The sequence below is a fragment of the Coregonus lavaretus genome (genome assembly GCF_964263955.1).
Source record: "Coregonus lavaretus genome assembly, chromosome: 22".
NCBI lineage: Eukaryota > Metazoa > Chordata > Actinopteri > Salmoniformes > Salmonidae > Coregonus > Coregonus lavaretus.
Window position 1 is genome coordinate 3,891,438 of NC_140009.1, and position 18,575 is coordinate 3,910,012.

At 47.8% G+C, this 18,575-nt stretch overlaps 1 protein-coding gene across 1 annotated transcript in view; it reads left to right on the forward strand.

Moving 5' to 3' along the window:
• The window catches only part of lama5 (laminin, alpha 5), a gene marked incomplete at its 5' end in the record, with an annotated part of 129,042 nt that overhangs the window by 27,296 nt on the left and 83,171 nt on the right, over positions 1–18,575 (forward strand). Inside the window, 10 exons of the mRNA XM_084186664.1 lie at positions 553–661; positions 1,852–1,949; positions 3,457–3,661; positions 3,895–4,021; positions 4,344–4,483; positions 4,691–4,806; positions 5,642–5,853; positions 7,035–7,236; positions 9,110–9,254; positions 16,542–16,682. Coding sequence (XP_084042790.1) covers positions 553–661; positions 1,852–1,949; positions 3,457–3,661; positions 3,895–4,021; positions 4,344–4,483; positions 4,691–4,806; positions 5,642–5,853; positions 7,035–7,236; positions 9,110–9,254; positions 16,542–16,682 — 1,495 coding nt within the window. The remainder of the gene's footprint in view (positions 1–552; positions 662–1,851; positions 1,950–3,456; positions 3,662–3,894; positions 4,022–4,343; positions 4,484–4,690; positions 4,807–5,641; positions 5,854–7,034; positions 7,237–9,109; positions 9,255–16,541; positions 16,683–18,575) is intronic.

Sequence of the window (18,575 nt, forward strand, 5' to 3'; positions counted from 1 at the left end):
TGTGTGTGTGTGTGTGTGTGTGTGTGTGTGTGTGTGTGTGTGTGTGTGTGTGTGTGTGTGTGTATGTGTGTACAGAAGGTGTGTGTGTATGTGTGTGTGTGTGTGTGTGTATGTGTGTGTGTGTGTGTGTATGTGTGTACAGAAGGTCTGTGTGTGTGTGTGTGTGTGTGTGTGTGTGTGTGTGTGTGTGTGTACAGAAGGTCTGTGTGTGTGTGTGTGTGTGTGTGTGTGTGTGTGTGTGTGTGTGTGTGTATGTGTGTACAGAAGGTCTGTGTGTGTGTGTGTGTGTGTGTGTGTGTGTGTGTGTGTGTGTGTGTGTGTGTGTGTGTGTGTGTGTGTGTGTGTGTGTGTGTGTGTTTGTGTTTGTGTTTATGTGTGTTTGCAGAGGCCCTATGTGTCATTTTGTGTACAGACTAGCTGTTGCTATCAAAAAATGAAAACTGTCTGCCATTGATGTTTCATGAATGGATGTTATCTGTTCTCAATGTGTAGCTTGACTGATCATTCATGTCTCTCTCTCTCTCTCTCTCTCTCTCTCTCGTCTGTGTGTAGTTGCCTGTGTCGGGTGGTGACCATTGATGAGATGAACCGCGTGGCTGTCTTCACCCTGTCCACTGATGCTGAGGTCCAACTGATAGCAGACAGAGCCAGCTTCTTCCTGGTAAGAGGTTTAGCAACATGTTCAAAATACTGTAGCTTTATCAACATGATACAGTCAAACACAGAGCAGAATATAATACTTGGGTTGGCTTTTAAATCATCTCTCCTTTCTCCTGAAGTGTGCATTTGTTCACTTACCTTCACGGATTTGAAAATAAATCAAATGTGGAAAATCCCTCTAGCCTACACCAAACCAATGCTTTTAACTTTGTGAGGAATGGTGAATGAGTGCACATAGTGAATGAGTGCACATAGTGAATGAGTGCACATAGTGAATGAGTGCACATAGTGAATGAGAGATTATTGGGACACACCCATTTGACTTTCAGATCATGATTGACAGTGGATCTTAATGGGACCAGGGGTTGGAACCGCAATTCTTTTCCAATCGTTTCATTCTGAACAGAACCACAATTTTTTTTTTTTGTTCTGTTCCACTGTTCCGACCAGCATAATAAAGTTCTGAATCAGTTCGAATACATTTAGCTCATTAAATAACCCCACCCTATCACTGCGGATAGAGCAGCTTGTTGTTTACATGTTTGATGGACAGACAAGTGTAGGCCGTGAGATGTGACAGAAATTCTGCGGGTGGGATATGAAGAAGGCTTGGCTTGAAGTGCCGGGCATCGTTTTATGACATGGCATTATAATGTGTTCAGGGTATTAGTAGGCCTATCATTACTTCACTGAATTACATTCATTATATACTAGCTAGATACCTACGGAGGAGCGGCTAACATGGAGGAACTTTGAACGTCCGAGAGTTGGCTCAACACCGAGGCTAGCTCAATGCCCTGGACCAGAGCTAGCTAACGAGCTCGTGCGTGCAGCAACACCAGAATTCAAAACACATCTTACCTTTTTGTAGTTAATAAAATCCAATGTGAAACGTGATAACTTTAGTATCCTTAACTAGCCCAGAAAACTAGCTGGCAGGCAGACACTGGAATAGACTGAAAGAAAAGCTCGGAACGTAAAATAACATTATTAACTGGTTCTCACGCTTTTAAAATAACGGTTATAATCTGGAATACTACAGATCACTTTCGTTCCCTGTTCTGTTTCCGTTCCTTGAAAAAATGTATTTTCCGGTTTTCTGTTCTGTTCCTTGGACCGGTTCCAAGCCCTGATTGGTAGAGGCACCAGACAAGGCTGTCCCCTCTCACCCTTTGTTGATCTTTCCTCCAGCACAAAGTGTACCTGGTGCCCCGGGAGCAGTTTACCATGGAGTACCTGGAGCCTAAGGTCCACTGTATCAGCACACATGGAGTCTTCTCACCTGACAGGTAACCATCACACACAGACCCTTCTCACCTGACAGGTAACCATCACACACAGACCCTTCTCACCTGACAGGTAACCATCACACACAGACCCTTCTCACCTGACAGGTAACCATCACACACAGACCCTTCTCACCTGACAGGTAACCATCACACAGACCCTTCTCACCTGACAGGTAACCATCACACAGACCCTTCTCACCTGACAGGTAACCATCACACAGACCCTTCTCACCTGACAGGTAACCATCACACAGACCCTTCTCACCTGACAGGTAACCATCACACAGACCCTTCTCACCTGACAGGTAACCATCACACAGACCCTTCTCACCTGACAGGTAACCATCACACAGACCCTTCTCACCTGACAGGTAACCATCACACAGACCCTTCTCACCTGACAGGTAACCATCACACAGACCCTTCTCACCTGACAGGTAACCATCACACACAGACCCTTCTCACCTGACAGGTAACCATCACACACAGACCCTTCTCACCTGACAGGTAACCATCACACACAGACCCTTCTCACCTGACAGGTAACCATCACACACAGACCCTTCTCACCTGACAGGTAACCAGACAGAAGTGATTCCCACTCAGGCTCTGAAGAAGTCATATGTTGTAGAGTCAGACCCAAGTCACCAGTCTGTAGTCACCAGACCCAAGTCACCAGACCCAAGTCACCAGACCCAAGTCACCAGACCCAAGTCACCAGACCCAAGTCACCAGACCCAAGTCACCAGTCTGTAGTCACCAGTCTGTATTTTTGTGACTAAAGCGCGACTCCAATCCTGAGCTCCTGACTCAAGTCCCCAGCTGCTACACAGTAACTCATTACACTAGCTCATTACAGTAACTAATTACAGTAACTCATTACAGTAACTAATTACAGTAACTCATTACACTAACTCATTACAGGAACTCATTACAGTAACTCATTACACTAACTCATTACACTAGCTCATTACAGTAACTAATTACAGTAACTCATTACAGTAACTAATTACAGTAACTCATTACACTAACTCATTACAGGAACTCATTACAGTAACTCATTACACTAGCTCATTACACTAGCTCATTACAGTAACTCATTACACTAACTCATTACACTAACTCATTACACTAACTCATTACAGTAACTCAGTACACTAACTCATTACAGTAACTCATTACACTAACTCATTACAGTAACTCATTACACTAACTCATTACACTAACTCATTACACTAACTCATTACACTAACTCATTACACTAACTCATTACAGTAACTCATTACACTAACTCATTACAGTAACTCATTACACTAACTCATTACAGTAACTCATTACACTAACTCATTACACTAACTCATTACACTAACTCATTACACTAACGCATTACAGTAACTCATTACACTAACTCATTACACTAACTCTTTTCCTCTCCCCTCCTCCCCTCTCCCTCCCTCCCTCCCTCCTCATCCTCTCCCCTCTCCCTCCTCTTCCTCTCCCATCCCAGTTCGTCCTGTATCCCGTCGAGGTTCCAGACCCCCTCTGATTCACTGGTGTTGAAGGAAGGTCAAGGTTCATCGGTCCAGGAGCCTGTCCTGGCCTCCCCTGCTGACCCCCCTCTGGGTCCGGCCGACACCCCTCACTGGGCCAGCGTAGACAATCCTCCCACCGCAGCGGATAACGTGGACCATGTCCGCCTTGATACCGCTCAGGTAACTCTTCAAATATATTTTATTTAATATCATCATTTTATTCAGGTACCTGGTCTAGGACATTTTATTTTGTCTTTATTTTACCAGGAGATCTATTAAGGTTGAGAACCTCACATTGGATGTTATTGAGGTATTCGTTCACAGTCACACAATGGAACCAATTCACTAATAGTTTTCTACTGAATGATTCCAATATCATGCAGTCATGATCGTTGTATCTTCCTGTCCTCCAGAATGCAGCAGTGTACTCTGCCCGTGTCCACACTCTGGGTCGCTACGTGTTCATCCTTCACTACCACCAGCCCCTCCACCCCACCTACCCTGTCCAGGTCTTCATCAACGGCGGACGCATCTGGCAGGGTGAGCCCTAGAGACACACACTACACCACCTAAAATATCTCTCTATATCAATAGTTGTACTATCACTGTTAAAAGATTATTAAAGGACTCGATCACGATCTATAAATGAGCAAAATACAGGAAGCAGGAAAAGTGACAGAATATCACAATAATCTTTTGACAGTTACATTTTTTACTTTTGACAGATGAATTTGAATCTTTTGACAGTTGAATTTGAATCCTTTGACAGTTGAATATGAATATTTTGACAGTTACATTTAAATATTTTGACAGTTGAATTTCAATCTTTTGTAATCTTTTTGTAATCGCCATCCTCCTCCAGGCCACGCCAACGCCTCCTTCTGTCCCCATGGTTACGGTTGCCGTAGCGTTCTGATCTCTGAGAACCAGATCATTCTGGATGTGACGGACAACGAGATCTTCCTGACTGTCCAGGTCCCTGACAGAAAAACACTATGGCTGGTAAGTTAGTCTAGAAACACTGAGAGCAAATGTCTCCATTTTAGTGAAAGACAAGTGAGGATGAAAAATGAATTCATAGATCTTATGGTTGTTGTCCATTTCTCAAATCAGTTGTCTGCTTGCAGAGCTAAACACCTATTTCAGTACAGATAGAGGTGTTAAGGGTATAACGTTCTAAAAACATCTATCCGTGTTTATGTGTTTCAGGACTATGTTCTGGTGGTACCAGAGGGCAGTTACAGCTCCAGTTACCTGTCTGAACAACCTCTGGACAAATCATACGACTTCATCAGCAACTGTGGACAGAACAGCTTCTACGTCAAGTGAGTTTACTGTACAGCATCCCTGTGTCTATATGGATGTAAAAAGCTAATAAAAGCTACAGTATTTGTTTGCGGCTGAAAATATATACTTGCTCAAATGTAATTTCAGTACCGAGAACCAAATATCACTTGGGCGCTGGTCAATAGCTGGACAGCTAATCGTCTGTCACAAGACACTAACTAGAGACTAACTAGAGACTAACTAGAGACTACCTAGACTAACTACAGACAAACTACAGACTAACTAGAGACTAAATAGAGACTAACTAGCTCAAATGTGAATAACCTCTCCTCTCATGTTTCTTTGTTTCTTCTCTCTCTCTCTCTCTCTCTCTCTCTCTCTCTCTCTCTCTCTCTCTCTCTCTCTCTCTCTCTCTCTCTCTCTCTCTCTATCTCTCTCTCTCTCTCTCTCTCCCTGTCTCTCTCCCCCTCTCCCTCTCTCTCTCTCTCTCTCTCTCTCTCTCTCTCTCTCTCTCCCTATCTCTCTCTCCCTGTCTCTCTCCCCCTCCCTCTCTCTCCCTCTCTCTCTCTCCTCTCTCTCTCTCTCTCTCTCTCTCTCTCTCTCTCTCTCTCTCTCTCTCTCTCTCTCTCTCTCTCTCTCTCCCTGTCTCTCTCCCCCTCTCCCTCTCTCTCTCTCTCTCTCCCTATCTCTCTCCCTGTCTCTCTCTCCCCCTCCCTCTCTCTCTCTCCCTATCTCTCTCTCCCTGTCTCTCTCCCCCTCTCCCTCTCTCTCTCTCTCTCCCTATCTCTCTCTCACTGTCTCTCTCCCCCTCCCTCTCTCTCTCTCTCTCTCTGTCTCCCTGTCTCTCTCCCCCTCTCCCTCTCTCTCTTCCAGTCCTGCCACAGCCTCTCCATTCTGTCGTAGTTCAGCCATCTCTCTCTCTGCGTTCTTCAACAACGGTGCCATGCCCTGTGGGTGCCATGAGGTGGGCGCGGACAGCGATACCTGCCATCCCTTCGGAGGGCAGTGCCAGTGCAGACCTAACGTAATCGGCAGAGACTGCTCCCAGTGTGCCACCGGCTACTGGGGATTCCCCAACTGTAGACGTGAGTTACTACACAGGGCCACTGGGGATTCCCCAACTGTAGACGTGAGTCACACTACAATACAAGGCCTGGTTGAGATATGAGACTGGGATACGGGTGGAGACTGAGATGTGTACAGTCTGTGTGTACTGTCTGTCTGTGTGTACTGTCTGTCTGTGTGTACTGTCTGTCTGTGTGTACTGTCTGTCTGTGTGTACTGTCTGTCGGTGTGTACTGTCTGTCGGTGTGTACTGTCTGTGTGTACTGTCTGTCTGTGTGTACTGTCTGTCTGTGTGTACTGTCTGTCTGTGTGTACTGTCTGTCTGTGTGTAATGTCTGTCTGTGTGTACTGTCTGTCTGTGTGTACTGTCTGTCTGTGTGTAATGTCTGTCTGTGTGTACTGTCTGTCTGTGTGTACTGTCTGTGTGTACTGTCTGTCTGTGTGTACTGTCTGTCTGTGTGTACTGTCTGTCTGTGTGTACTGTCTGTCTGTGTGTACTGTCTGTGTGTAATGTCTGTCTGTGTGTACTGTCTGTCTGTGTGTACTGTCTGTCTGTGTGTACTGTCTGTCTGTGTGTACTGTCTGTGTGTACTGTCTGTCTGTGTGTACTGTCTGTCTGTGTGTACTGTCTGTGTGTAATGTCTGTGTGTACTGTCTGTGTGTACTGTCTGTCTGTGTGTACTGTCTGTCTGTGTGTAATGTCTGTGTGTACTGTCTGTCTGTGTGTACTGTCTGTCTGTGTGTACTGTCTGTGTGTAATGTCTGTGTGTACTGTCTGTCTGTGTGTACTGTCTGTCTGTGTGTAATGTCTGTCTGTGTGTACTGTCTGTCTGTGTGTACTGTCTGTCTGTGTGTAATGTCTGTGTGTACTGTCTGTCTGTGTGTACTGTCTGTCTGTGTGTAATGACTGTGTGTACTGTCTGTGTGTAATGTATATGTGTACTGTCTGTCTGTGTGTACTGTCTGTCTGTCTGTGTGTACTGTCTGTCTGTCTGTGTGTACTGTCTGTCTGTGTGTACTGTCTGTCTGTCTGTGTGTACTGTCTGTCTGTGTGTACTGTCTGTCTGTGTGTACTGTCTGTCTGTGTGTACTGTCTAGCGTGTCTTCCTCACTTCTCAATGTGTGAGTCTGTGTGTGAATGTCAGTGTACATATGTGTGTCTACAGGTATGGTTAAACATGTCTGTCCTCTACCCCTGCAGCGTGTCAGTGTGGTACACGGCTGTGTGAGCCGGTGGCAGGAGACTGTATCTGCCCACCGAGGACCCTGCTCCCAGAGTGTATCCAGTGTGAGCCCCAGACGTTCGGCTGTCATCCTCTGGTCGGCTGTGAGGTCTGCAACTGTTCCCGACCTGGAGTCACCGCCCTCGACGTCAGCTGTGACACCAACAGCGGACAGTGCAGGTACAAGACTGGGTTAGCCCACTGAGCTAAAGGCTGATGTTGTGTAGGTAATTCAATGCAGGTAAAGACAAGTACCTGTGACCACTCTGGGTTTGAAAATGGGGTCGTTTGTGCGTCACAAGACTGTTAGGCCGCTGAGCTAAAGCCTAGATATTAGCTTTGGTAGCTAACACAAGTCCTCCGGTCTCAGGCAAGGTTGCTTCTCACACAAGCATGGTTCAACCGTTGTACTCTCCTAAAAACACCAAAAAAGGAAGTTGTCCCTTTCTCTGTACTCATCATAGTCTTCTGAGGCATTCTCTGATTGCTGTCATATTTACTCAGCTCTACTTGCCAAATCGGGAGTCTTTGCCTTCAAGGCCAGCTCTTAAATTGGACCTGCGGAAAAAACAGTCATTTATGTCCTCTCTTTATTCAGCCAGGAATGTAGCTAGCAGTATCTGACTGGGATGGGCTTTTTTTGTGCTCTGAAATGCCAATGTGGAATGTGACAAACTAGGCCACTTGTAGAGAGAGTAAACAGTGCTGCTGGTCAAGAGAGACAGGTAGAATGGACAAGAGGTTACACCGTTTGAGGAACAGTTTCAGGAACAGTTTGAGGATCAGTTTAAGTAACAGTTTAAGTAACAGTTTAAGTAACAGTTTGAGGATCAGTTTGAGGAACAGTTTGAGGAACAGTTTGAGGTTACACAGAGATTAAGTGGTAGGCTGTAGATAGAGAATAACATTAATATAGTCTGGAATGCTCATCTCTTAAAGGAAATATCGATACGTCTTTGGGTGCTGTAACCTAGGAGTTATCAAGCTTCAATGAAAAGACGGCCAACAACATTGACGTTGTATAGAGATGTTCAGGACAGGAGACCTTAGGATAGGGCATCAGTGGATAGATGAGCCACCTCGTACCCTCTCCTCTCCCGTCTTCCCTCTCTTTTCACTCTCCTCCTCTCCTTTCAATCTCCCCTCTTTCCTCTCCTCTCCTCTCCTCTCCTCTCCTCTCCTCTCCTCTCCTCTCCTCTCCTCTCCTCTCCTCTCCTCTCCTCTCCTCTCCTCTCCTCTCCTCTCCTCTCCTCTCCTCTCCTCTCCTCTCCTGCCCTCTCCCCTCCTCTCCCCTCTCCTCTCTCCCCTCCCCTCCCCTCCCCTCCCCTCCCCTCCCCTCCCCTCCCCTCTCCCATCCTCCCCCCTCCTCTCCCCTCCTCCCCTCCTCCCTCCTCTCCCCTCCTCCCCTCCTCTACCCTCTCCTCTCACCTCCTTCCCCTCCTCCCCCTCCTCTCCCCTCTCCTCTCACCTCCTCCCCCTCCTCTCCCCTCTCCTCTCACCTCCTCTCCCCTCTCCCCTCACCTCCTCCCCCTCCTCTACCCTCCTTTCCTATCCACTGTGAGCATCCAGATATAAAGACATTCTGCAGCAGTGTGTCACATTCCTCCTCAGCTTCATTCCCAATCCCAGCAGGAATCTGTGGTCTCTGTCCTGACAAGACATGTCTGTAAAGCTGCTATCAGCTCTCAGTACCTATAGGCTTTATGTCAGCCTGCTGTTAGGAGCACTGGCACCTGGCACTGATACACACACTGAAACAGACACACACACACACACACTGAAACAGAGACACACACAGAGCAACACAGCCAAACATATAGCTGGATTATTTTAATTGGAAAACACTTTGCCTTCTAGAAATGCATCATAACATTTTGATTGAATATGAGACCACACAAATAACAACATGGACTGTCCTGTGATATTATCTGACCACTGAAAACACCACAACATGGACTGTGATATTATCTGACCACTGAAAACACCACAACGTGGACTGTACTGTGATATTATCTGACCACTGTTAGTTTGTTTGTTTGTGATCATTCGCCAGATGCAAGAGCAACATCATTGGTCGTCAGTGTGATCGCTGCAGCCCTGGTTTCTACGGTTACCCCAACTGTAGACCATGTGACTGCAACGACGCGGGAACAGAGGAGGACGTGTGTGACTCTTATGCGGGACGCTGCCTCTGCAAGGTGAGAACACACACCTGTCTGTATTACCCACTCACCCCCTCTCAACCCCCACTGCCCCTATCTGTATTACCCACTCACCCCCTCTCAACCCCTACTGCCCCTATCTGTATTACCCACTCACCCCCTCTCAACCCCCACTGTCCCTATCTGTATTACCCCCTCACCCCTTCTCAACCCCCACTGTCCCTATCTGTATTACCCCCTCACCCCTCTCAACCCCCACTGTCCCTATCTGTATTACCCCCTCACCCCTTCTCAACCCCCACTGTCCCTATCTGTATTACACCCTCACCCCTTCTCAACCCCCACTGTCCCTATCTGTGTTACCCCCTCACCCCCTCTCAACCCCCACTGCCCCTATCTGTATTACCCACTCACCCCTCTCAACCCCCACTGTCCCTATCTGTATTACCCACTCACCCCTCTCAACCCCCACTGTCCCTATCTGTATTACCCACTCACCCCTCTCAACCCCCACTGTCCCTATCTGTATTACCCACTCACCCCTCTCAACCCCCACTGTCCCTGTCTGTATTACCCACTCACCCCTCTCAACCCCCACTGTCCCTATCTGTATTACCCACTCACCCCCTCTCAACCCCCACTGTCCCTATCTGTATTACCCACTCACCCCTCTCAACCCCCCCTGTCTGTATTACCCACTCACCCCTCTCAACCCCCACTGTCCCTGTCTGTATTACCCACTCACCCCTCTCAAACCCCCACTGTCCCTATCTGTATAACCCACTCACCCCTCTCAACCCCCACTGTCCCTATCCCACAGCTGCTTGGGAGTGTACCTCCTCACTCTAATGAATCCTTATTATATCCCCAGAATATATCCCCATATCCCCTTGTATCAGTCTTGGTAGACTTGGTAGGTAGGGTAAAGTTATCCTATTTTTGATGGTCATTCAAGCCAGATATAGGAACTACCATGGTGACCAAAGATGTTCCAGAGATTAGATGTCTGCCATAGATGTTCCAGAGATTAGATGTCTGCCATAGATGTTCCAGAGAGTAGATGTCTGCCATAGATGTTCCAGAGATTAGATGTCTGCCATAGATGTTCCAGAGATTAGATGTCTGCCATAGATGTTCCAGAGATTAGATGTCTGCCATAGATGTTCCAGAGAGTAGATGTCTGCCATAGATGTTCCAGAGATTAGATGTCTGCCATAGATGTTCCAGAGAGTAGATGTCTGCCATAGATGTTCCAGAGAGTAGATGTCTGCCATAGATGTTCCAGAGATTAGATGTCTGCCATAGATGTTCCAGAGAGTAGATGTCTGCCATAGATGTTCCAGAGATTAGATTTCTGCCATAGATGTTCCAGAGAGTAGATGTCTGCCATAGATGTTCCAGAGAGTAGATGTCTGCCATAGATGTTCCAGAGAGTAGATGTCTGCCATAGATGTTCCAGAGATTAGATGTCTGCCAAAGATGTTCCAGAGAGTAGATGTCTGCCATAGATGTTCCAGAGAGTAGATGTCTGGCATAGATGTTCCAGAGAGTAGATGTCTGCCATAGATGTTCCAGAGAGTAGATGTCTGCCATAGATGTTCCAGAGAGTAGATGTCTGCCATAGATGTTCAGGAGCACCCATACTCAACAGGCGGTCTACATAATTCCCAACAACACTGTAAGCCTACATCATTCCCAACAACACTGTAGGTCTACATCATTCCCAACAACACTGTAGGTCTACATAATTCCCAACAACACTGTAAGCCTACATAATTCCCAACAACACTGTAAGCCTACATAATTCCCAACAACACCCTAAGCCTACATAATTCCCAACAACACTGTAAGCCTACATAATTCCCAACAACACCCTAAGCCTACATAATTCCCAACAACACCCTAAGCCTACATAATTCCCAACAACACCCTAAGCCTACATAATTCCCAACAACACCCTAAGCCTACATAATTCCCAACAACACCCTAAGCCTACATAATTCCCAACAACACTGTAGGTCTACATAATTCCCAACAACACTGTAAACCTACATAATTCCCAACAACACTGTAAGCCTACATAATTCCCCAAAACACCCTAAGCCTACATAATTCCCAACAACACTGTAAGCCTACTGAACACTGGAGCCTCACTGAGGTGGCGATCCGCCTGCTCTTTCTGACGGCGGACGGCGTGCAGGAGTCTCACGTGGGCATCGTTCCATACCTCTTCTGTGCGCCTGAACCACTCGTCCACCGCAGGAGCTTCGGTCTACGCTCGGAGTCCACGGAGCCAGGGCCGGCTGATAACCCAGAACACACTGGAAGGGAGTCATCCGGTTGGAGGAGTGTCGCAATGAATTCTGGGCATATTCAGCCCAAGGAAGGAATCGAGGCCCACTCTCCCTTCCGGTCCTGGCAGTAGCTCCTCAGGAACCTCCCCAGCTCCTGGTTCATCCTCTCCACCTGCCCGTTAGATTGAGGCCGGTACCCGGAAGTGAGGCTGACCGTGACCCCCAGCTTCTCCATGAAAGCCTTCCATACACGTGACGTGAATTGGGGGCCACGATCGGAGACGATATCCTCCGGAAGGCCATAGTGCCGGAAGACCTGCTGGAACAGTGCCTCAGCGACCTGGAGAGCGGTAGGGAGACCAGAGAGAGGGATGAAACGGCATGATTTATAGAATCTGTCCACAACCACCAGAATGGGACCAGGGATGCTGAGGCACGGGAAGGGGAAGGAGTTTTCCTGCTGGAGCGTGCCGGGGAGATTTAGATTTGAGTACATACTGAACATGAGTTGACATAGTGTGCAACGTCCCGCGCCAAAGTGGGCCACCAGTATTTCTCAGAAAGGAATTGAGTGGTGCTTGTGATACCTGGGTGTCCAGCGGTGAGGGATGTGTGTGTCCAGATCAGCAACCGATCTCTGACCGAGAAGAGGTGGCAGGAGCGGGTTCCCTCTCCAGAACCTGGCGGATGTCCACATCTACGTCCCAAAACACAGGGCCAACGATACCGGAGTACCGATTGATGGGCTGGCGGACACTCACAGGGCCCTCCACCGACATGGAACCACAGGGTGCGGGAAAGCAGGTCCTCTGACATCCTGGTCCCCAGGCTGTAATTCTCCTCTCTGACCAGGAGATGGTGGGATTATGTAGTTGGAGCCACGGGAGGCAGAGGATGACTTTGTGCACGGGTGTGGAGGTGATGAGGAAGGGAAGCCTTTCCTGGTGCTTGGGTCCCACGGTGAGGGTGAGTGGAGCTGTGACGTGTGTAATAGTGCCGGATCCCAATGGTCGCATATCCAACGCTTGGATCGGAAACGGAGAGGAGAGCAGGTATGAGGTGATGTACAGTGGCTTGCGAAAGTATTCACCCCCCTTGGCATTTTTCCTATTTTATTGCCTTACAACCTGGAATTAAAATTGATTTTTGGGGGTTTGTATCGTTTGATTTACACAACATGCCTACCACTTTGAAGATGCAAAATATTTTTTCTTGTGAAACAAACAACAAATAACACAAAGAAACAGAAAACTTGAGCGTGCATAACTATTCACCCCCCCCCCCCCAAGTCAATACTTTGTAGAGCCACCTTTTGCAGCAATTACAGCTGCAAGTCTCTTGGGGTATGTCTCTATAAGCTTGGCACACCTAGCCACTGGGATTTTTGCCCATTCTTCAAGGCAAAACTGCTCCAGCTCCTTCAAGTTGGATGGGTTCTGCTGGTGTACAGCAATCTTTAAGTCATACCACAGATTCTCAATTGGATTGAGGTCTGAGCTTTGACGGCCATTCCAAGAAATGTATATGTTTCCCCTTAAACCACTCAAGTGTTGCTTTAGCAGTATACTTAGGGTCATTGTCCTGCTGGAAGGTGAACGTCCCAGTCTCAAATCTCTGGAAGACTGAAACAGGTTTCCCTCAAGAATTTCCCTGTATTTAGCGCCATCTATCATTCCTTCAATTCTGACCAGTTTCCCAGTCCCTGCCGATGAAAAACATCCCCACAGCATGATGCTGCCACCACCATGCTTCACTGTGGGGATGGTGTTCTCGGGGTGATGAGAGGTGTTGGGTTTGCGCCAGACAAAGCGTTTTCCTTGATTGCCAAAAAGCTAAATTGTTGTCTCATCTGACCAGAGTACCTTCTTCCATATGTTTGGGGAGTCTCCCACATGCCTTTTGGCAAACACCAAACGTGTTTGCTTATTTTTTCTTTAAGCAATGGCTTTTTTCTGGCCAATCTTCCGTAAAGCCCAGCTCTGTGGAGTGTACGGCTTAAAGTGGTCCTATGGACAGATACTCCAATCTCTGCTGTGGAGCTTTGCAGCTCCTTCAGGGTTATCTTTGGTCTCTTTGTTGCCTCTCTGATTAATGCCCTCCTTGCCTGGTCCGTGAGTTTTGGTGGAGTGCCCTCTCTTGGCAGGTTTGTTGTGGTGCCATATTCTTTTTAAAAAATTAGAATGGATTTAATGGTGCTCCGTTGGATGTTCAAAGTTTCTGATATTTTTTTATAACCCAACCCTGATCTGTACTTCTCCACAACTTTGTCCCTGCCCTGTTTGGAGAGCTCCTTGGTCTTCATGGTGCCGCTTGCTTGGTGGTGCCCCTTGCTTAGTGGTGTTGCAGACACTGGGGCCTTTCAGAACTGGTGTATATATACTGAGATCATGTGACACTTAGATTGCACACAGGTGGACTTTATTTAACTAATTATGTGACTTCTGAAGGTAATTGGTTGCACCAGATCTTATTTAGGGGCTTCATAGCAAAGGAATACATATGCACGCACCACTTTTCCGTTATTAATTTTTTAGAATTTTTTGAAACAAGTTATTTTTTTTCATTTCACTTCACCAATTTGGACTATTTTGTGAATGTCCATTACATGAAATCCAAATAAAAATCTATTTAAATCACAGGTTGTAATGCATCAAAATAGGAAAAACGCCAAGGGGGATAAATACTTTTGCAAGGCTCTGTACAGGGAGGAGGCAAAGGGACTGGTCAATAAAGGTCCTTGCGGCACCGGAATCCACTAGAAACAATAGATGAGGGACAGCCAGCTAGTGAGATGGATACTAAAAAAGGTTTGGCGGAAAGTGATGATGATGGAGTACTCACGCCTACCCCAGGAGACGGATGATCACGGGGGCCGTCGCTCTGCTCTCCTAGACCCCGGGTTGGTACGTACCGGACACCGTTGAAGCTAGTTCCCCTCCTGGCTGCAATAAGGGACAGAGCCCCAAACTGTCTCCGACGGCGTCGCTCAGCCGCGGGGGAGGCGTGTGGCCCCTACCTCCATTGGTTCAGGCTCTGATTCAGAACAGGTCAACGAAGGAGGGAGAGAGGCGATGGGGGTGCCGACACTCCCATAGAAGGTTATCCAGACGGATGGCCATGGTGATGAGTGTGTCCAAGGTTAGATTGTCGTCTCGGTATGCCAACTCCGTCTGGACCTCTTCCCACAATCCTCTTCTGAGTAGGGCGCAGAGCGCCGGCTCATTCCATCCGCTGGATGCTGCCACTGTCCGGAAGGTGAGCGCGTACTCCGCCGTGGTCTGGCCATCCTGCCGTAGTTGGAGTAGGCGCTCACCCGCCTCTCTGCCCTCCGGTAGATGATCCAAGACCCCGCTGAACAGAGCCATGAACCCCTCATAGGAATCATGCTCCTCCTCTCCTCTCTCCCAGACGGCCGTAGCCCACTCCAACGTCCGTCCGGTCAGCAGGGAAATAACTGTGGCAATCTTGGACCTCTCCCTGGTGGGGGCGCCCATCTGATGAGGGAAATAGAGAGAGCACTGGAGTAGGAAGCCACGGCATTTGGAGGGAGACCCGTCATATTTGTCCGGGAAACAAACGGGCATCGCTGACCTGGGCGAACTGTTGGATGGGCTGGGGTGCTGGCTCGCTGGGTCGACTTGTGGTAGAGAATCCTTTGCTTGTTGGAGGTGACACCCCTCGGGAAATGTCGAGACGTTGAAGAACGCGGAGGACCTCATCCCATAGCCGTCCACAGTTGTGCCAGCTGGTCGTGGTGTTGGCGAATTAGGTGTCCCTGTTCGCCGACCATCTGGGAGATGTCCTGCTTAACTGCTCCTTCCATTTGTTGAGGCAGTATTCTGTAACGTCGACACAGGGAGTCAGGAAGCAGGTGCAGTTAGTGAGTTTAATAATAACGAACATAGAACGATGTAAAACAAGAGAAACGTCTGACAAGGAAACATTGTCAATACTGCCTGATGACTGATAACAAAAGAGTGCCATATAAAGGGTAAGTAATCAGGGAGTAATGAAGTCCAGGTGTGACTGATGATGAGACGCAGGTGTGCGTAAAGATGGGTTGCCAGGTGTGCGTAAAGATGGGTTGCCAGGTGTGCGTAAAGATGGGTTGCCAGGTGTGCGTAAAGATGGGTTGCCAGGTGTGCGTAAAGATGGGTTGCCAGGTGTGCGTAAAGATGGGTTGCCAGGTGTGTGAAAAGATGGGTTGCCAGGTGTGCGTAAAGATAGGTTGCCAGGTGTGCGTAAAGATGGGTTGCCAGGTGTGCGTAAAGATGGGTTGCCAGGTGTGCGTAAAGATGGGTTGCCAGGTGTGCGTAAAGATGGGTTGCCAGGTGTGCATAAAGATGGGTTGCCAGGACCAGTGGTTAGTAGACCGGCGACGTCGTGCGCCGGAGAGGGGGAGTGGTTAACTTCTGAACCGCAGCCTAGGCAGCTACAGCAGCAATTCTATTAGCTTTAAAATACTAAATATAACATGCAGGTAGAGATACGATTCTGAAAGTAACTGCAGTAATATTTCAGTATTTCAACCCAGTAACTCGTTATATTACTCCGTTACTCATAAAAGTAATATATTACTCTAAAGTGATACTTTTGTAATGCATTACCGCCAACACTGCTCAGGTATCACATGAACACACATAAGACATGTCAAAATGTGTAGAATTGAGGGAAATTAGCTTTAAAACTGCATCATTTTCTCTCCGTCCCATGTCAAAACGTGTAGAATTGCATAAACTGAGCTCTAAAACAGCAAAAATTTTCTATCTGCCAACAAAGAGGGGTGTGAACAGTTTCAACAGTTTAGAGTCACATGCATTGCAAGGTGTTTGTTTTCTACTACACCGATAAATTACAATATCCATCCAAACCTTTGCCACCTGGGAAATGTGTGTGACCGGACCTTCCCAAATAGTAGTCAAGTACCCCTGCACTAGACGGAAAATTTTTCAACCAGTAAAACACTTTCAACCTCTCAAGAACATCATTGGCAACAAGATGTCTTACACCTCCTTTTTTTCCCCAACAGGAGAATGTCCAGGGTGGTCGTTGTGACCAGTGCAGAGTGGGAACCTTCCACCTGGATCCCACCAACCCTAAAGGCTGCACTTCCTGTTTCTGTTTCGGCGCCACCAACCGCTGTCGCAGCTCAGAGAAACGACGGACTGAGGTAGAGGACAGTACAGCAGACAGGGGTTTGCTCAACAGTTCCATATTTTGTCCACAGGTTCCCAGATTATATTACAACGGACGTAAAACTCAGATTCTGTGCTGCAACACAATTAGCATGTTTTGACTCAATGCTGAGTGGTTTAGGTAAAGTGTGCTAATACTGTACGTATTAACAGTTATGGACAGTGATAAACAGATAACTACCAAAATAATGGAAACATTTGAGTAAATGAGGGATACAAAGTATTGTAAATTGAAAGCAGGTGGAGGTTATTTAACTGACAGACAAACAGACAGGCAATTATATCCAGTAATCCATATCCTCGGCTGCAACATTAACCCCTACTGTAAACCGTAATTCACTTGAGATTATTTGAAGTATTGCACACCTCGTCAGTGCAAGATAGAGTCAGTGCAGATAGTTCTGGTACCATTCATTGACTAGTCTGGCTGTTTAGCAGTCTTGTGGCTCGGGGGTAGAAGCCTGTTGGTCCGAGAACTGATGCTCCGGTACCGTTTGCCGGACGGTAGCAGAGTGAACAGTCTATGGCTTGGGTGGCTGGAGTATTTGGCAATTTTTCGGCCCTTCCTCTGACACCGCCTGATATAGAGGTCCTGGATGGCAGGGAGCTCGGCCCCAGTGATGTACTGGGCTGTCCGCACCACCCTCTGTAGCGCTTTGCGGTCAAGGGCGGTGCATTTGCCATACCGAGCGGTGATGCAGCCAGTCAAGATGCTCTCGATGGTGCAGCTGTAGAACTTTCCGAGGGCCCTTGCCAAATCTTTTCAGCCTCCTGAGGAGGGAAAAGGGCGCTGCCGTGCCCTCTTCACGACTGTGCGGGTGTGTGTGGACCATGTTAGGTCCTAAGTGATGTTGACGCACTCTACCTGCTCGACAACAGGCCCCGTCGATATGGATGGGGGCGTGCTCTCCCCTCTTTCTTCCTCCTGTAGTCCACGATCAGCTCCCTGGTCTTACTGACGTTGAGGGAGAGGTTGTTGTCCTGGCAACACCCTGCCAAGTCTCTGACCTCCTCCCTGTAGGCTGATTCAACCGTTGTGTCATCAGCAAACTTGATGATGGTGTTGCTGTCGTGCGTGGTCACACAGTCGTGGGTGAACAGGGAGTACAGGAGCAGACTAAGCACAAACCCCTATGGTGTAGAACGCTGAGCTGTAGTCTATGAACAGCATTCTCACATAGTTATTTCCCCTCTTGTCCAGGTGGGAGAGGGCAGGGTGAAGTGCAATTGAGATTGCGTCATCTGTGGATCTGTTGGGGCGGTATGCGAACTGGAGTCGGTCCAGGGGGTCTGGGATGATGTTGTTGATGTGTGTCATGACCAGCCTTTCAAAGCACTTCATGATTACAGATGTGAGGCGATAGTCGTTTAGGCAGGTTACCTTGGAGCTCTTTGGAACAGGGACAATGGTGGTCAGCTTGAAACATGTTGGGATTATAGACTGGGACAAGGATAGATTGAAAATGTCTGTGAAGACACTTGCCAGCTGGTCTGCGCATGCTTTGAGAACGCGCCCTGGTATTCCGGCCTTGTGATTGTTAACCTGTTTAAACGTTTTGCTCACATCGACCACGGAGAGCGAGATCACACAGTCATCTGGAAAAACAGGGGCTTTCACTGTGAGGACGACATCGTCTATGCACTTATTGATGAAGCCCGTGACTGTTGTGGTAAACTCCTCAATGCTATCAGATGAATTCTGGAACATATCCCAGTCTGTACTAGCAAAACAGTCTTGTAGCCTCGTGACTGCTTCATCGGACCGCTTCCATATTGAGCGCATCACTTGTACTTCCTGTTTGAGCTTTTGTTTGTAAACAGGAAGCAGGAGAATGGAGTCATGGTCAGATTTGCTGAAGGGAGGACAA